The sequence below is a fragment of the Mytilus trossulus genome, chromosome 4 (assembly GCF_036588685.1).
Source record: "Mytilus trossulus isolate FHL-02 chromosome 4, PNRI_Mtr1.1.1.hap1, whole genome shotgun sequence".
NCBI lineage: Eukaryota > Metazoa > Mollusca > Bivalvia > Mytilida > Mytilidae > Mytilus > Mytilus trossulus.
The window spans coordinates 80518008-80538914 of NC_086376.1; the positions used below are offsets into that span (position 1 = coordinate 80518008).

Consider the following 20907-nt stretch of genomic DNA (forward strand, 5'->3'; position numbering starts at 1 on the left):
TTGGAATAATGAAATAATAATTTGCTTTTAGCAATCAATTTGCTTTAATTTTATTGAAATAAGCGATTATACATAATTTTTGACTGATTCACTTGCAAGTGAATACGTCATCATCATTCTAACCGGTATTCATGTGAACTTCAATTTAACCCCCTAGCTAGAGACTGACAACGCATGCATTGTACGTGAACTGGTTATTTTAAGAAACAAAATGTCAACAATGAAAGTGAAACTACGGTAAATCATTTGATTACTAATTCGATCCACATAAATCATTCTTATACGGTTAAAAACAATAAGAAGCTTATATTTTTAATCTATAAATTCAAATCAAACAGACCTATAAAAATCCAATTGCACGTGCTGGTTTAACCTATTCATATCTTTATTTGTGTTTACATCGCTTATATGGTCATCTGAGGTCAAATCGATAGTTAATTAGATGGCATCTGGATTTTAATACACACGAAACGAACCTACATATCATCTATCCCATGCTCCGTAAATTGTTTATTTTAAACGTTTGATAGATTGGATAAATGTTTTACATTGTTATTAATCAAATGTGAAAATTTGAGTCAAATTGGTGACCATGAATTTGACAGCTAGTGCCCCTTTTATTTCCTGCCCGAACTCAATTAATTTTATGTTTTTAGGATTAACAATAGCAATCAATATACTGGACAATTGATCTGTCAAACTAATTACCACAACGACAATTTTTAAATAAAACATAACTATTTAATGATTTGATTTTCAACACAAATTTGTATCAAATCTATCAAAATTGAAAAAAGTCCGGTTAACCGGTCAGCGTTTTTGGTATTCGGTATCCGGTCGATTGACCGATTAACCGGTTAACCGGTTACTGGTTAATCGTTGACAACACTAGAAAATAATCAACAAAGCGAAAATATAAAAAGAAGGAGGTACATAAATTTTTGTTTTGGTTCTATTAGATCTGTGCTGTATTCTTATTTTGCTTTCTTTATCCATGTGTTTTTAGTAAAAGAACCTAGCTTGCACAAAATTTTCTACCATATATAGATATAGGAAGATGTGGTGTGAGTGCCAATGAGACAACTCTCCATCCAAATAACAATTTAAAAATTAAACCATTATAGGTTAAAGTACGGCCTTCAACACGGAGCCTTGGCTCACACCGAACAACAAGCTATAAAGGGCCCCAAAATTACTAGTGTAAAACCATTCAAACGGGAAAACCAACGGTCTAATCTATATAAACAAAACGAGAAACGAGAAACACGTATATATTACATAAACAAACGACAACTACTGTACATCAGATTCCTGACTTAGGACAGGTGCAAACATTTGCAGCGGGATTAAACGTTTTAATGGGCCCAAACCTTCTCCCTTTTTCTAAAACAATAGCATAACATCACAACATATAAAAACATACGATAAAATATCAATTAGCAGACTTAACTCAATCAAAAAACGTATGATTACACAAAGAACGAATAAATTTGATCTGCGATATCTGATTACAAATGCACAGTTAATTAAATATTAGAGACAAACAGTCATGACCAAAAGGCTATCAAACAAATTCAAACACACTGAGAAATATTTAACCAATCAATGTTCACTTTAGAAAAAAACCGTTTTTTTATAATCTTGAAGTTTATACAAATGTTGTAAGAATAAGTGAAAAATTGAAGATATTACAAATAATCAAAGCTGGTATACAGCCAAGATCCATATAAATAAAAAATGATACATACTTACATTTGTGTATGTGTAATCACTATTTGTTGCTAAAAATACTTTAGATCCATGTAACCTCATTCTAAAAATAAAACAGGAAAATAAAATATGTAAACCAATGGTCCAATGCCCCTCATCATGGAACTTATCATATTTATCCAAGAGCAACAACTCCAATAATTATCCTTTCAACTGCAAAGATCATTCAGGTTTCCATGATTTTGCTCATATAAACCTTTAATATAAAGTGTTAATTAAAATATGATAAGAAATGATGAGATGTGGCCACTAACAAACACAATATTCCATACAGTTTCTTTGGTAACCAGATGCTCCGCATGGAGCAGCTTTATACGGCCGCAGAGGTCAAACCATGAACATTTGGGGCAAGTATGGACACAACATTCAAGCTTGATACAGCTCTGAATTTGTATGGTTATTAAATAGTTGACACAGCTAAGGTTTCTGACACAGAATGAATGTGGTCTAATGAACTTCAATTTTTTTTTCCTTTTGAGCAAAATTATGCTGTAGAATATAAATCCCCTTAAAAAAAAATATTTGAAGAAAAATTCTTTTTAATTTTTGAAAATCTGAAATGATAAATTTTACCCCCTCCCAAATTTTTTTTCACCTCCCTTGTTTTCTTATTCCAAATAATATCTCAATTCAAATTTCTTATTGAGTTGGCAACATTAAATTCTCATTTAAATACATCATAAAATATTAAAATATAAAATGACATATCGGGTACATTCATGGTTAAAAATAATATTAATTAACAGCAACTTCCAACAATAAATTTACTACATGTACTACACATCTCAAGACAATCATTTCCTAATACACAATTTTCAAGCAGTGTATGGAAGGTAATCAAGTAATCAAGCATATATATAACATTGTTTCTTTAAATTTTAATTGGTTTACCTCCCCTTCTCTGCTTTTAAATTGTCTACATTGTCCTTTAACCAGAAAAACCCTAATTGCTTAATTATTTGTACCCCCTCCATTATCTTACCTTTGTAGTATGGAAAATTGTGGTATAATTTCAGAGATTTATACACTTTAACACAAGTAATTGACTGAAAACTACAAAAATGCTTATTTGGGCCCCTTTTTTGGCCCCTCACTTATTGAACTTGTTGGACAATGTCAGAGAGATCCATACTCTTTAACACAAGTTATCGTTGAAACTAGAAAAAAGCTTGAATTTGGCCCTTTTTTGGCCCCTAAATACTGCATGAATTGAGCAATTACCCCCAAACTCAATCTCAGCCTTCCTTTTGTGATATGGAACCTTATGGTCCAAAATCGGAGAGATCCATAAACTTACACACAAGTTATTATATATAGGAAGATGTGGTGTGAGTGCCAATGAGACAACATTCAGAAACAACAAAAATGCTTGTTTTTGGCCCCTTTTTGGTCCTAAATTCCTAAACTGTTGGCACCATAACCCTCATTTTAATCAAAACCTTCTTCTTGTGGTAATAAATATTGTGGTATAATTTCATCATAATATCATCCTCCCCAAAATCAATCTCAACCTTTCTTTGTGGTATTGAACCTTCTTCCAATTTTTTATGGAAATATTCTTTATAAAGCACAAAGGTGTCAGTATTCACCTCAGAAACTTACAAAACCTTTGAATAGACTTATTAAGAAGGGATATAATTACGATACTGTTGTCAAGTCATTAAAGATTGCATATTTTGACGTTAATATTGAGTCACTGATAAGGTCTTTGCGTCGGAACTAAACACATTTATTCTAAAAACAGTTGTTGGCATGACACGGGTTATGTTCTTCTCATATATGTTATGATGGTATGATACTAAACCCCTAACAGGAAGGATTGTGCCTGATGTTCATATGATGAAATCATAATCTTTCAGTCAGTTTAATTGAAGTCTTGAGCTGGCATGTCAGTTAACTGCTAGTAGTCTGTTGTTATTTATGTATTATTGTCATTTTGTTTATTTTCTTTGGTTACATCTTTTGACATCAGACTCAGACTTCTCTTGAACTGAATTTTAATGTACGTATTGTTATGCGTTTACTTTTCTACATTGGTTAGAGATTTAGGGGGAGGGTTGAGATCTCACAAACATGTTTAACCCCTCCGCATTTTTGCGCCTGTCCCAAGTCAGGAGCCTCTGGCCTTTGTTAGTCTTGTATTATTTTAATTTTAGTTACTTGTGTACAATTTGGATATTAGTATGGCATTCATTATCACTGAACTAGTATATATTTGTTTAGGGGCCAGCTGAAGGACGCCTCCGGGTGCGGGAATTTCTCTCTACATTGAAGACCTGTTGGTGACCTTCTGCTGTTGTTTTTTTATTTGGCCTGGTTGTTGTCTCTTTGACACATTCCCCATTTCCATTCTCAATTTTATTGTTGAATTTCATAGAGATCTGTTGACTTAAACTCAAGTTATTGTACAGACACCAAATGTGTCTTCGGACAATGCACACAACAACGACATCATACCATTATACGACGCAAATTTTTTTTTAGCGGTTGTATGAAAAATGGTTGTTGCTGATTTTCGGTTTTGTCTCAATATTAAGTTTTGATGGAACTTTAAACTATAATTCAAAAGTATAAGTCACAACAACAGTTAATTTAAAACTTATAGCATCCTCTGTATATCGGAGTAAGTATAATATCTCTGTGTTAAAAACTTTACATCTATTCAAGTTGGTTTTTGTAGAAGCCTTTAAGAACCTCTTGTTTTAATTAAGCTGCTATGTCATTGTTAGTGCACAAAAAAAATCGTTCTCTCTACTTATTTTGACAGTTGTGGATAGTTTATTATAATGGTTTATAAATGCATCTCACACAGAACAATTTATAGATAACCTATATGGATATTCTCACCTGTCTAAAAGAACTGGTAATCTGTCATCTTTTATCACATATTTCTCTAAATTCTTTGCTGTTTCTGTTTTCAAAGGGCCCTGAAAAAAATATATTCTTGCAAAGTCTATCCAAATTATTTTTGAAAAGAACTCTGCTTAAGCCAATGCTAGGGGTCATCTTAAACTTGCAGTGAGATGAGAGTTTTTTACTCCATGTGCCTCACTGTGACTTTGAGATCAAGAACAGTAATAAAAGCGCTGGTCCTTTGCTTTGTGTGTGGTTTTTTTTGGGTTGTGCATGTTTTGATTTTGCGTCATGGTTGGATTCCCCATATCCTTTTTTTTTCTAATTCATTTTTCCATTATAAATAACAGATGCAGACAATGAATGGCAATGTAATGTAAAAGTTTCATGACAAATTAGAGTTATCTTTCTTTAGATGCAATGTTGTAAATATCAAATATTTTCATTCAAAGTTTTCTAGGTAAAAGTTTTTTAAATGACTCTTTTATTCAGAAAATAAACATCCACTTAGTGTCACAACTTGACATATTTGTATAAAGTAATACTGGAATCAAACGGGAGTCAAAAGATCTATTTGTTATATATCAAAATAATCTTTAGGAAGTACTATTGTCGACTAAAAAGTTAAAAATACTCTAATAGAATGAATCTGACACTGACTTATTGGCTGACTTAGTTGGGGGGACTACTAATAATTCAAGGTAAGTAGACCTGCAAGGAAATAATTGGCCCTTCAATATGTCAATTGCAATCCATCTTAATTTGAACAGTGATAAGCAGTACTTTTAAACAAAATCTGATATGAAGTGTTGAACCATTTTCTTTTTGTTTAATTGCAATCAATTTAAATAAAAAACATTTCTGTTGAAAACCAGTTGTCATTCACTTTACATATATCCCATACCCTTTATCAGACAATCTAGTTATTTCACTAAGCCAAAACAAGTACACAAAGGTTGAGAGAAAATTTCAAAATCAAAAGTGGGTTAGGTTATCATTTCCAAATCTATCTGATGTTCAAAGTCACTTAACACTGAAAATATGTTATTTTTTTTAATCAATAACATTTTGTTCAACCTATAATTATGTGATGTTCCCAGTAAATCCACGCAAACTCAAGTTATGGTACTACAAGTAAAAAAATTTACTTTAAATTAATGTTGTTACTCTGGAATGACAAATAAGAAAATGTTAAAAAAATTGGAATGAAGCTTAATCTGGCATCAAAATTACATAAGAATAAAAACTATTGTTTTCCATGTGTCATCAATGACCCTGCAATTAAGTTCAAGGACATAAACAAATATTTGCCAGATGAAATCTTCAGACCCTAGGTAATCTGTACACCAGCTATGTTTCCAGTACTTTTACTATCTAAAATATAAAGCTTTAGACAAACTTTTAGATTGCCCCAAAGATTGAGCATTCCTTCTTCTTTTTTCTTTGATACTAGTTCCAGGCGAGAAAAAATCTGCTTATCCGTGCTGGTATCAGACAATCTTTTACTTTTGGGAAAATAGCAGGACCAGACAAATACATACTGTTTTCGTATGGACATAATCTGTAGCAGCTAGCACATCTTGGTATATAGACATGTAAGTCATAGTTATATCACCTGATTTCACACCATTGTCAACCCTGAAAAATAAATTCTTACTTTAACAGAATAAAATTTACATATGTCATGAAATAGTTATCAAAGGTACCAGGCTTATTATTTAAGCGTGCGTTTCATTTACATAAGACTCATCAGTGACGCTCAGGTCAAAATATTTATAAAGACAAAACAAGAAGAGCATTGAGGACCTAAAATTCCCAAAAGTTATGCCAAAGGGTTGTAGCATTCAAATGCCACTGCTATGTCATAATGGATTTCTGAGAACTTTTTAATGAACTTTAAAACAAGAAGATCATTCTTATACCTCATGATTCTATAACATTCTTAACTCTGGAAAGAAATTCTTCAAAATTAATATAAACTGAATAGAATTTATACAATATCATATGTACAATGTACACGCAAGGGCTGCAACATTGAACTGCAACTGCTATATCATAATGGATTTCTGAGAACTTTTAGTGCACTTTAATAACAAAGATTTATAATTAACTGCCACAGACAGATGGACACATTTAGATCTTAAATCCTGGAATAAGACCAAAACATATGTGGATTATATAAACTATTTTTGGCGATCCAAATAAAAAATGAAAACGATTTGCGCCATGTTCCATCTGATAAACATCTTGATTAATTCTGAAATGAACACCATTAATGATGTTCTTTTCTTTCCATTGATGTAATTTCCTCAAACAGATTTGCTTACAGCTTTCTTATCTAAGACTGATTTGATTTGATTAGAGATATTTTAATTTAATAGATATTAACCTCTATTTATGATGTAACATTCTTTTTCTGTTTCTCTGGGATAAAATTTATCTCAATTTTTTCTGCTGCAGAAAAAAAAGCTCAAGCTTTTAATACTGACATGACAGAGGTTAGATAATAACTAAATTATTGCACTATTTATAATATTGCATTTTTGAAAATCATTAAAGAATATCAGTGCTATTTTTAGGAATTTGTCAAAGAATAAATGAATTTGCATAGTCTGTTCAAAGTCTTATGTTGGATTTTTTTCAAAATTTATATTTTTCATGACATTGCATATGCACCCTAACACTATACTTTGCCAGAGTCATTCACTTGTGAATTATAGGTCAGTGGCCAAATAGTCTAAGTAGTTGAACAACTGTCCTTTCAACTCCAAGGTTGTGAGTTCAAATCCCGCACTTTGCATGTGCACTCATCTTAATTGAATAGGATTATCAGTCATCTGGCATAGGGACTTTATTCAAACAAAATAACTGACCGACACAAAATAGCACAATAGTGTTGAAAGTGGCATTAAAACACCAATCATTCGATCTATCATAGTGACCCTATTTCACAGAAATGCTTTGTAACATACATGGAGGAATGTATTATTTAATCACATAGATTCATAAATTATCATTAATGTTTCTATACCTAGAAAGACATGGAATTTCGATGGAATTAAAGCATCTTTTTTAATATATAACTTTTACCTTGGGGTAATTAAAAAATTTCAAATTTTAATTAATTATTTTCATTGGTGGATTAATAGTTACTAAATAAAAACTGAAAATAAACAGTACTAAAGAGAAAAATAAATTTCATTTTTTTCCCCTTCTATCTATCTGTCTTTTTATTTTATTTATTTATTCTCAGAATCATCTATATTGTTTAAATTGATCATGACTAAATTCATATCCATATCCTGTTTTTCCTCGAATAGATCTAATATTATTTGTATAAATATTTTTTCACACAAGGCAAATGTCCCTATCATTTCATAATATATAATGCTTTAAATATTAAAGTGATTTTTCAAAAATGTCAAAGTTTAGACATCTGATAATGGTAGAGATCAACAAGTTTTATCTAATATTCTCTCCATGAGAAGGCAGATTTATCACAATATAAACTGTTTTATCAGTTATATCACGCCATCCTATCTTACGAAATACTCCAGGTTAGCTTCATCTTCAGATAGCTACTAATACGCAAATTTATAGATTCTTTTAAAATAGTGATTTCAAAAAATTTAAAATGAAATTATGGGGAAAAAGTCTGCAACACTAATCCCACATAATCTGTTTATCAAGTACAGTACACTTCAGACTAAAAAGACCACACCAATAGAAAAGATCATAAAAAAGATTTACTTTAAAAGAAATGAGATTTTACCAAACAATATTACCCTAAATTTCACAATACTAATTTAAGAAACGATTTCCCAAATTATTACAACAGTATACAAAAAAATAGAGGTCAAATTTGGTAAAACTTAAATGTGAAATAGTCCTGATAACAAAATGTCTAATAAAACATACAGTACAGACTGAATAATCACTTGAACAAATTAGTGGATACAAATTAGAGACAATTCGAAAAAACTACCTTGATTGTAAGAAATTGAAAATTGCTATGTTTCATGTTTACTTTTTGGGCAATTGAAATCAATAATTTTTGCCTTTATATGCTATTCAAAACAAAACCAATATAAGGACAGTTTTTATAAGATAGCTCAACTTGATCTACAAAGACCATAGTCTGAGATTGATTTGGTCTAACCCTGTTAGTCTTTGTGCTTGTATCAGGCTACCTGAAAACTTGTCAATTCAAGCTATCTGGACCATGTGTGGTTTGTTTTTGTGTCTGTATCAATTCAGGCTATATGGACCATGTGTTGTTTGTTTTTGTGTCTGTATCAATTCAGGCTATATGAACCATGTGTTGCTTGTTTTTGTGTCTGTGTCAATTCAGGCTATATGGACCATGTGTTGTTTGTTTTCGTGTCTGTATCAATTCAGGCTATATGGACCAAGTGTTGTTTGTTTTCGTGTCTGTATCAATTCAGGCTATATGGACCATGTGTTGTTTGTTTTTGTGTCTGTATCAATTCAGGCTATATGAACCATGTGTTGCTTGTTTTTGTGTCTGTGTCAATTCAGGCTAATTGGACCATGTGTTGTTTGTTTTCGTGTCTGTATCAATTCAGGCTATATGGACCATGTGTTGTTTGTTTTTGTGTCTGTGTCAATTCAGGCTACATGGACCATGTGTTGTTTGTTTTCGTGTCTGTATCAATTCAGGCTATATGGACCATGTGTTGTTTGTTTTCGTGTCGGTATCAATTTAGGCTATATGGACCATGTGTTGTTTGTTTTCGTGTCTGTATCAATTCAGGCTATATGGACCATGTGTTGTTTGTTTTTCGTGTCTGTATCAATTTAGGCTACATGGACCATGTGTTGTTTGTTTTTGTGTCTGTATCAATTTAGGCTATATGGACCATGTGTTGTTTGTTTTCGTGTCTGTATCAATTCAGGCTATATGGACCATGTGTTGTTTGTTTTCGTGTTTGTATCAATTCAGGCTATATGGACCATGTGTTGTTTGTTTTCGTGTCTGTATCAATTCAGGCTATATGGACCATGTGTTGTTAGTTTTCGTGTCTGTATCAATTTAGGCTACATGGACCATGTGTTGTTTGTTTTCGTGTCTGTATCAATTCAGGCTATATGGACCATGTGTTGTTTGTTTTCGTGTCTGTATCAATTTAGGCTATATGGACCATGTGTTGTTTGTTTTCGTGTCTGTATCAATTTAGGCTATATGAACCATGTGTTGCTTGTTTTTGTGTCTGTATCAATTCAGGCTATATGGACAATGTGTGGTTTGTTTTTGTGTCTGTATCAATTCAGGCTATCTGGACCATGCATTTGTATTTGTGTCTGTATCAATTCAGGCTATATGGACCACATGTTGCTTGTTTTTGTGTCTGTATCAATTCAGGCTACATGAGCCAAGCATAGTGTTTTGAGTCAGCATATATTCAAGCTATCTGGGCCATGTGTTGTTCTTTTTTGTGTCTGTATCAATTCAGGCTACCTGAACCATGCATTGTGTTTTTGAACCAGCATCTATTCAAGTTATCTGAACCATGTGTTGTATGTTTTTGTCCCTGTTTTAATTCAAACTACATGGACCATGTGTTGTTTGTTTTTGTGCTTTTATCAATTCAGGCTATATGGACCATGTGTTGTTTGCTTTTGTGTCTGTTTCAATTCAGGCTATCTTGACCAGGTGTTGTTTGTTTTTGTACCTGTATCAACTGAGGCTATCTGGACCATGCATTTTTAGATTTTGTGCCTCTATCAATTCAGCTATCAATTCAGGCTATTTGTACCTGGTGTTTGTATCAATTTAGTCTATCTGGACCTGGTGTTTGTATCAATTCAGGCTATCTTAATCAGGTGTTTGTATCAATTCAGACTATCTGGATCAGGTGTTTGTATCAGTTCAGTCTATCTGGACCAGGTGTTTGTATCAATTCAGGCTATCTGGACCAGGTGGTTTTTTTATCAATTCAGGCCATCTTGACTAGGTGTTGGTATCAATTTAGGCTTTCTGGACCTGGTGTTTTTATCAATTCAGGCTATCTGGACCAGGTGTTTGTATCAATTCAGGCTTTCAAAACCATGTGTTGTTTTTGTTTGTAAATCTATTTCATCAGAGGAATTGGGTGTTGTTGGTTGGTGATCCTTTTAAAGTAAAGTATCACTCGTATGGTGTTATTGGTTGCTCTTAGTATACACTGATCTTGACAATCCTTAACCTTCAAATAATATAGGACAAACAAAAACATGCATTCTAACCACAAGGAACATGAACATTAAATACCTAAAACCAAGATGTTACATAACTGTTTTATTGTTTTCTAGATTGAGATAAAGTGAGAATTTCTGCAAAAATAATACAATTATCACCTAGAGACCAAATTATTTTGGAAATATGTTTAATAAATCAAAAATTAACAACAAACCACTGGGATGATAAATCCTATCATCTATTTCAACCCAATCCATTACCATTTAGAAACCATCAAATTTAATATGTTTGTAGATATAGATAAGACTATTATCTATTTTTGATGGATAGAGCTCCCATAGGGATTCCAGGATAAAAGTAGTAAGCATTATGATATTATGATAAAGCTGTTGTATTTTTGACACTTGATATTTCATGTATTTAAAAAAAATCTATTTTATGTATGTTTTCAAATCCAAAGATTCTGTCTGATGCAATAGCTATTATGCAACTTCGTTACCAACTGAAGCACAAATTTCAAGACAGACTGTTTGTGCTTTCATCATCGTTGTCATTACAAAGGTGCCTATGACATATTTCTTGCAAAAAATTCTACAAAGAATTCAAGTTGATCTTTTTGAACTATGAAATAAATCTTTTCCTAGTTACAGGGTTGTGAAAGCACTGATCAATCACATGTTTTAGTATGATGAGCCTTTGTACATTGATCTGAATGTAACATGGTTATATCTTAAAACCTCAATAAAAATAAAACAAATGTATTGAATTCTACAATGAAGAAGTACTGTTACTCATTCTTTTTTAGGGTTTTCTGTTGAATAGATAACCCATATCCGCTCAGTTTTTAACCTGAAATGCACATTAATTAATTCATACTTACTTTTTAAAATCTTCATGGTTGGAAAAGAAATCTACTATACATGCAAGTATATAAATACCTGAAAATACAGAATAAAGTTGTATCATGACATCAGTTATATAATATTCTCGAAGTAAAAGTGCCAGCATACAACCATACTGAAGAAACATCAAACTAGAGTAATGTGATCACAGAGGGCCCTTCTACATGTAAATAAGTAATTGAAATAAAAAATTCCATAACTCCTGTAAAATGAGTTCCATCAAAATGAAAAAAATAATATTGTCAACTACAAGATGGCAAACAATCTTATGAGAACAACAGTCTCAGGCGAAATAGTATTTACAAGGTGGCATGGTCTGTGTAAAAGACAGGCAGAGTGAAGGAATTATTGTGTCACAAATTAGTTAGGAACTTTGAAGCAGATACATAGAACAGGACCCTACCCCTGAATCTATATTACTGGTACCCAACTGTAAGTTGGATGATTTCTTATTTAAATTTAATCATTCTACAACTTTTCTATCTCTCCTGGACAAATTACACCAATGAACTCCAGTCCTAATACAACATTTGAGCTAAAAAGAATCTATGAAGAGTTAAATAATTTCCCAATGAAGGCTGTCTTTATTGTCTGAGAAAGGTAGATACTTACTACTGGTACTATCTACAAGTCACATTCAATTATCCTTTTTTAGAAATGAGGTAAGTGGCTTTCAACTTGTGGCATCAATTTACATCATACAGGTGATGAACTTGAGATATCTATACCTGACATGCTGACAAACCTATCTCTACCACTTGACCATAGGTCTTAAAAACAACTGATACTGGGTTATATTGTCAAGGATAATAGCTCTGGTTTATGTCAAATTTTACAATGCACTAATACAAGTGCACATATTACATCAATATCATTAACTAAATTGTGTTTTCAACACACAAAAATTTGGGTGTTGCTTTTCAATTAGCATTCCAATATATTTATTAGTAATGAAGCAAAAAATGGACTCAACAATTTTTGTGACCAAAAAAAAACCAAAAAGAAAAGATTTGCATCATCTATAAAGATTGCAAAAAAATAAATAACATCTACATCTAACTAACCGAGTAATTATGTTCCATTCAAGAAACTTTTTTACCTGTCAGTCAGATTGTTACATTTTGTTTGTTTGAGATAAAAATATCAAAAGCGATGATCAGACTATTATAAACATAAGTCTATTTGCAGTGAATGATTTCCTGTATGGAGGCATGTATTCAATCTTAAACACTGACGTATGTTTGAGTTACACACCTTCTACAATTCAAATTGTTTGTTCTAAAGATGCAACCACTGCCAAAAAGATAGAATTAAGGATGATTTTGTAGTAAACACCGAGGTCATATGACCTTTGACGTTGTACAATAACAGTACAAATCCATTCTGGAAAATATTATTTATAAACATTTATAATTAAACCTATCCTGCTTAAGAGGAAAGTATGTCTAACATATCTCTCCAATCAAAGGTTTTACCTACTCTAAGAGAGAGAGAGAGAGCAAAAAACTTTTCTAAATTAATTAATTATAAGCGTACCAAACCTCAAACCTGAACAGTTTGTTATCTGATATGTTTTTGAGTTAATTCTGGCTTTTTTTCAATGTCAACTATGCATTGTACAAAAACAAGCAAAAACAAACCAAACCTTGTGATAATGGTCAAAGTGAACTTATCAAATGAGTCCAGTTATCAATGTCTAGTTGCTCTAATATCTTGAGTATAGAACTGAAATACCAATATGGCAGCACTCATGATTTATTCATTGTACAGTTAAATTAATCAATGAGAAAAAAAATTCTCCAATTGAAAATAGTAGTTTTTAAGGAAATTAACAGATATTCATTTGGGTTTAAAATTTTTATCATTTAAAACATGTTTTATATATTAGTTTTTTTTAAAGTACAAAAAATGTAATTGAAAATAAGTCTCATGTTTTCCTTTTTTTTCATTTAACGGGAATTACAATAAATCCCTGCACCACCCCCTCTGATTCAATATACCCTAAAATGACTATGAACAAAAATTTAATAAGAGACTAATACGTGTTTATGATACACGATTTCATTGAAAAATGTTCTGATTACCACTTACACTTTTCCTAATACATAATCATAAGTAAATTACTTAAATTATGAGGCAACAACCTAAGCAATCTGCGTCATCAAATTTTGAAGAAATTATTAAAATGATTTCCATCAATGCCAAATTGTTGTATAATCATTTTGGCAAAAGTAAATTTTTGATGAATAATTTCAAATTAATGCATTAGGGATGAATTGTGTGATGATATGTTAGTAATCGTTGGCAGATAAAATACAAGATGGCTAATTTACTTTTGGCAGACGACAGTACTAACAAGGTTGTATATCTTTAAGGTTAATTAACACTTCACATTAGCTCTTGTCTAAAATCCACAAAATTGTCTCTTATCCAAATACTGAACATCATAGACATGGTGGGATCAATTATGAAAAGATTACAAAACATATGTGTTTGGGTCACTGTCTTGACCACAAGTATGTAATCTTGTCAATATAAATATATCATTACCAAGAGTACATCTACGTGCCAAGAAGTTAATGCAGAACAAAATGTGGCCATTGGAAAACAATTATGCATACTACCTGTCCAATTAATACTTGTATTTAGTTGCCAGATTCCAATCATTCTGATCATGTTCTGCTATTGAAGTAATAACATGCATTAGAATGATTATTTCTATAAAGAATGGGGGTGTATCTTTTACTAGTATATAACTTATACCACCTCCTAGACATGGGTTTGGTCTACAAAAGACTTAACATTGTGCTTGAAACTAAACAGTTGCAGGCAAAATACAAATAGCATAAATAGCATAGAAAACCAAAAAGTTGCAAAAACTGTGCCAAATATAATTAAGGCCATCTATGTCTAGGGGTAGAAAAACCTTTACATTGAGAGATATTCAACACATTCTTTAAAAAAAAATTATATATAAAAAAGAATGTATGGATGACATTTTATATCAACACAGAAGTGCTGACTATTCAGTATTGGATTTGTGATACCTTTGTGGACAAAATGTCTAACCACAGATGCATCAACCCAGTGGTTGAAAAGTTCATCAGAAATACTTTGCTTATAATATGCTATGCCAGACATGTTTTGCCACACAAGACTCATTAATTATGCATTAATCAAAAGTTTCTGGCAAAATCAAATATGAAGTTGAAGAGCATTGAAAACATAAAATTAAAAAAAGTTAAGCTGATTATGTAAGTCCATCTAGCATGAGTAGTTGACATACAAAAAAGGCACATATCAGTGATGTTTCATGTTAATAAAACTGTGTTGACTACTGGGTTCATGATACCCTCTGGGACTTTTAAAACATGTTCGATAAAAATCATCAGAGATACTTAGAGAACTGAGGTAACTACTCATGGACAAAACATGGTTGGTATAACTCATTAGAGATATCTGGAGAACTGGCACACTTTTCGTCTACAAAGAAATAATGTGTAGATCACATAATGATAAGTTTTATAGTGTATTAAGAAACAATTACTTATAAGAGATGTGTAAAGAGCATCTCCCTAATGAAAACGTACAGTTTAAGCACTGCTTATTCATCAGTAATGAAAGGTGACATCATAACATAATAAATGACTTAATCATCAATGTAAATATTATCAGTAATTAGTAAAACCATGTATACTACACTTAAAAGCCAACTTTAGGATTCCTTCGACGCATGAAGTCATTCATCTTTTAAACCTTTTGAGTAACAAAAATAACTCTGCTGTAGATAAACTCCAGCTTAACAGTCTAGGAGAAGCTGCATTTACAAGGTGTCATTGTGTTATTACCGGTAGTCCAAAACACTCCTGTAATACCTGTAAAATGTTTAAGGTTCCATCCATTCTTTTTTAACACAAGAGTGCACACACTGAAATGTCTCGCCTCCTTTACTAATTATTGATATTATATTGATAGTCCTAAGTATAAAGCTTTATTACAACTGTCACATAAACTTAACTATAATCAAGATTGCTAAACAAAGACAAATGAACCATGAAAGTGAGGTCAAGGTCAGATGAGCCATGCCAGGCAGACATGTACTGCTAATAGTGCTTCCATACAACAAATAAAGTTGACCTTTTCCTTATAGTTTAAGAAAAATAGAACAAAACACAAAACCTAACACTGTGCAATGAACCGTGAAATTGAGGTCATGGTCAAATAAAACTGGTGGGACTGACATATAGACCATAATATATTTCCATACACCAAATATAGTTGACCTTTGGCATATAATATTAGATAAAAAGACCAAAACTTAAAAACTTAACTTTGACCACTGAACCATGAAAATAAGGCCAAGGTCGGATGACATCTGCCCTCTAGACATGTACATCTTACAATCATTCCATACAACAAATATAGAAGGCCTAATGCATAAAGTATGAGAAAAACAGACCCAAACACAAATACTTAACTATAACCACTGAACCATGAAAATGAGGTCAAGGTCAGATGACATCTGCCCTCTAGACATGTACACCTTACAACCGTTCCATACAACAAATATAGTAGACCTATTGCATAAAGTATGAGAAAAACAGACCAAAACACAACTTAACTATAGACACTGAACCATGAAAATGAGGTCAAGGTCAGATGACACCTGCCAGTTGGACATGCACACCTTACAGTCCTTCCATACACCAAGTATACTAGCCCTATTGCTTATAGTATCTGAGATATGGACTTGACCACCAAAACTTAACCTTGTTCACTGATCCATGAAATGAGGTCGAGGTCCAGTAAAAACTGTCTGACCGGCATAAGGACCTTGCAAGGTATGCACATACCAAATATAGTTATCCTATTACTTATAATAAGAGAGAATTCAACATTACAAAAATTCTGAACTTTTTTGTCAAGTGGTCACTGATCCATGAAAATGAGGTCAAGGACATTGGACATGTGACTGACGGAAACTTCGTAACATGAGGCATCTATACACAAAGTATGAAGCATCCAGGTCTTTCACCTTCTAAAATATAAAGCTTTTAAGAAGTAAACTAACGCCACCGCTGCTGCCGCTGTAGCCGCTGCCACTGTAGCCACTGCCGTTGGATCAATATCCTTATGTCAAGCTTTCTGCAACAAAAGTTGCAGGCTCAACAAAAATATCAACTCAAATTGATGGTACAGAATTGTTAACAGAATATGATGAAAAATAATCCAATTATAAAAGTTTTTTTTTAAATGGCCCCTGCGTATTGTTAGGTTTCGGAAGAGCATATAATTTTATAAAGGGACAAAAAAAGAACGGTAAAAGTGTCACTAGTTGAGACAAACTTAAGTTAGAGAACGGAATCCAAAAAAAAAAATCAGCAATTTTAAAGGGAAATAACTCTAGAACTGTAAAAGTGACCCCACCAAAAATCAAACTTGATCTGTGTTTTGTGGTAATAGGCATTATGTACAAGTTCATAATATATGGTTAAGGCATCTAAAGTTAGAGAAGGGAAACAAACTTTAGGACATGGCGTGGGCATAAACTGAACTATATGATCATGTCTTGAATGGAATAATTATAAGGTTTTTGAGTGCAGGAACATTAATATGAAGTTTTTTTTGTTTACATGATCTTTTAACAGCACTAATTACTTCAATGCTTTAAAAGTCATAATTATCGAAATCAAAAAAGGGTGTGAAAAACTATTTCAATTCATGAATAATGGAAGAAAGAAAATCCCCAAAAGATCAAAGGAAAAAATCATAATTAATTTGAATTCTAAGAAAGTTGTGTGTATATTTATCCTGTCTGAATAATTAATATTTGTTCAAGCTGTAAATTGTTAGCATACTTTCGTCAATCAAAAATCGCTTTTTATTGCATCACTAAGAATCACTCTTCCACAAAACAATAAACAATATAAATGAACAATTACAATAAGAGAAGGTAATTAATCATTTTGTTTTTCAATTAATTACGGGAAACATAATCAATGTGTGTTTTAATTAACATGGCTAAATACAGGAGGTAATATTTCAGTGAAAAATTCTTCAATGTCATCTGTGACGTGAATTCAAATAAAAATCGTGACAACACTGTCTTCATGTAAAGTAGAAACAGTGATTTCCAATTCAGACATATAAGCCCACTAGAAAATTGACTTTGATATTTTTTGGGGGTTGAAAAGTTAATCAGACCGCATTAGTTTAATTTTCATCTACAACTGTCAGAAAGAGCTATAGTTAAAAGAACTATCTATACCTCACAATTTCAAAGTGAGTTGTTCCACTACTATTGGTTTGAGCAATCTTGATCAAGAGTTATCTCGAAAATCGCTTGAAATACAACAAAAAATGGCATTTAAAAGATGGACATATGCGTGTGTAAATCTTAGAGTTATCTACCTTTGTATTATTTTTACAGTGCATTCTAATGAATTTAAATCTCCTATTCATTTGGCTACAGAAAAGAATAATATAAAATTAAAATATATAAAGAATGTATCACTTAATCCTCTAAAATTAAAGTAAAATGGGACAGTATTTAAATTAAAAAAAAACAGCTTTAATTTTAAGAAACATTTGAATATTGTTTTTTTATGTACAAATTAGTGCACATTTTACAGTAAGTTAAGATTATTAAACAGAGTAATTTTTTTCTGCACTTTGGCCAGGTTGTTGATCCTTTGACATGTCCCTGTTTCCATTCTCAATTTTAAATTTGCAAACTATAGTTGTAATCATCTGTATGTAATGCTATGACTAGCAAAGTTTGTGTAATCACTGTTATCTCTGCAAACACACAGCTTCTTTTGACACTACAACTGTACAAGACTTCTGACTATCTGTTTAGTCCTTTTCGTAAGATGCACTTCGATGCTCCCAAAAAAATCCACAATTCAGACTTGAGACAGTCTACCTTAATTATCATATGCATTTTTATGCATATGTTTATTCTTAAACATTTATATTTTACCTATTTATGAAAGATGACAAGTAATTGCTTTGATGGACAAGTTATTAAAATTATTATTCCGATAATTGAATTTTCGCCCATCAGAGAAGTCATTAACAACATTGTTTCCTGGCTATTTATGTAGCATTGGTGTATTAATAATGAGTTTATTAACATATTAACCCTCAAACAGATGACAGCTCTCTGACATAAAGTGACAGTCAATTGAGACGTATTAGGGTTGATTTTTTATCCTTATCCATCTTGAAACAAACATACAGACTAAAGGAATTTCGATATGTTAAAAATGACTATGATCACTATCCATAACATATTTTTACTTCAGAATTGAATGCCTTTTTATGCAGTTTTATAGGCATGTAAAAGCACTGACAAACTTAAGTGACACAGTAGTTCAACTACATAGACCACACCATCATCAAGGCCAACCCTATCATTTCAAAATTATTCTTGCAAACAGCACCCAATGTTCAAAACATATACAGCACGCTTTACCTGTATATAAAAGTTGCCTTGCAGAAAGCAAAGACCACTGTTTCATTATTGACTTGCAATAATCACATACTTCTTGGCATTTGTCTCTTTTCTTATCATTGTAAAACACATCTAATTTACTATTTATCAGATTCACAAAACTGTACATTTTCTTGTACAGCTAAATTGTGGTGGTATACCCAGAAATTAACAAAAAATGGTCACTTCACAAATTGTCCATACATGTTTTTGAGTTATTTTCACTTGTTTTTCATAGGAACCATGATAAATATCCATTGGATAATTTTGAAGTAGTGTCTAATCCAACACAAAACCTCATGCACTTGAGGAGAGCATGTTACCATGAAACTTATGAGTGTGGTTAACATAAACTTTATGATTTTTTTGACTTAAGCTACTTGGAACCCATGTTAGTTACTTTGATACAATTTGGCAAAATAGGGGGTAAAATAAATTGCTTATCAAGATAGGCCTGGGTAACTGAAGATTTTGTTTTTGTGTGAACTATAAAGGTTTAATAGACATGTTAGCTTTCAACAGGAAACAAAAGTTTTAACACAATACAACTTATAGCTTTGATCAATGGACTGAAGGTGTCTACATGATAAATTGGTAATACATATTTCTATAATCTGGGAGGTGTAATTTAGATAAATTATAACACTATATCAACTTTATAACAAATGTGCATATGTATCAAGTGAGAAAAGTACATTAGAAAAACAATGATATAAGGATACATCTCAACTTCAATCGTGTCCCATAACTTTTTATTTAGCCTCATAAAATACTATTTTTATTTGGTCTACTTATACTGAAAAAAATGTTTTGGTATACATAATAACCATTTTTATTTTGTATGCAGAGTGCAATGTGCTAAGCCTAACACATTTAGTTGAATTTATTTAGCAGGGATAAAACTGAACAGATACTAAGGCTTTCAGGTAGATGAAAAGAAATAAAATAAAATATAACAAAAGAGTTAGTCTTCATATACCTATCCCCCAAACAAAGAAAAATAAGAATAAATTAATAAATGTAATAAATCAAATATTCCAATTTTGGATTTTCAAATTGATTTTATAGGGCCTTGCAACTCTGTCCATATTTCAATATTGATTGTGCAAATGCTTGAAAATAATTTGTAACAACAGAAACAACTGATTATAGTGAAAAAGTTAGGCCCCTTGGAGCAGGTAAACAACTACAACTAGGATTACAAAAGTCAGGCCCTATGGAGCAGGTTAACAAACCACAGATAGGATTACAAAGTCAGGCCCTTTGGAGCAGGTAAACAATTACAACTAGGTTTACAAAAGTAAGGCCCTATGGAGCAGGTAAACAAACCACAGATAGGATAACAAAAGTCAGGCCCTTTGGAGCAGGTAAACAACTACAACTAGGATTACAAAAGTCAGGCCCTTTGGAGCAGGTAAACAACTACAACTAAGTTTACAAATGTCAGGCCCTTTGGAGCAGGTAAACAAACCACAGATAGGATTTAAAAAGTCAGGCCCTATGGAGCAGGTAAACAACTACCACTAGGACTACAAAAGTCAGGCCCTATGGAGCAGGTTAACAAACCACAGATAGGATTACAAAGTCAGGCCCTTTGGAGCAGGTAAACAACTACAACTAGGTTTACAAAAGTAAGGCCCTATGGAGCAGGTAAACAAACCACAGATAGGATAACAAAAGTCAGGCCC

The 20907-nt window shown here is 32.0% G+C and overlaps 1 protein-coding gene across 4 annotated transcripts in view; it reads right to left on the reverse strand.

The window, feature by feature from the left end:
• Positions 1–20907, reverse strand: part of LOC134716091 (cytosolic purine 5'-nucleotidase-like) — an 84170-nt gene that overhangs the window by 11587 nt on the left and 51676 nt on the right. For all 4 annotated transcript variants that reach the window (XM_063578856.1, XM_063578854.1, XM_063578853.1 and 1 more), the window contains exons 7-10: positions 11703–11760; positions 6165–6261; positions 4618–4697; positions 1753–1813 (exon numbers count right to left, since the gene is read on the reverse strand). In XM_063578856.1, coding sequence (XP_063434926.1) covers positions 1753–1813; positions 4618–4697; positions 6165–6261; positions 11703–11760 — 296 coding nt within the window. The remainder of the gene's footprint in view (positions 1–1752; positions 1814–4617; positions 4698–6164; positions 6262–11702; positions 11761–20907) is intronic.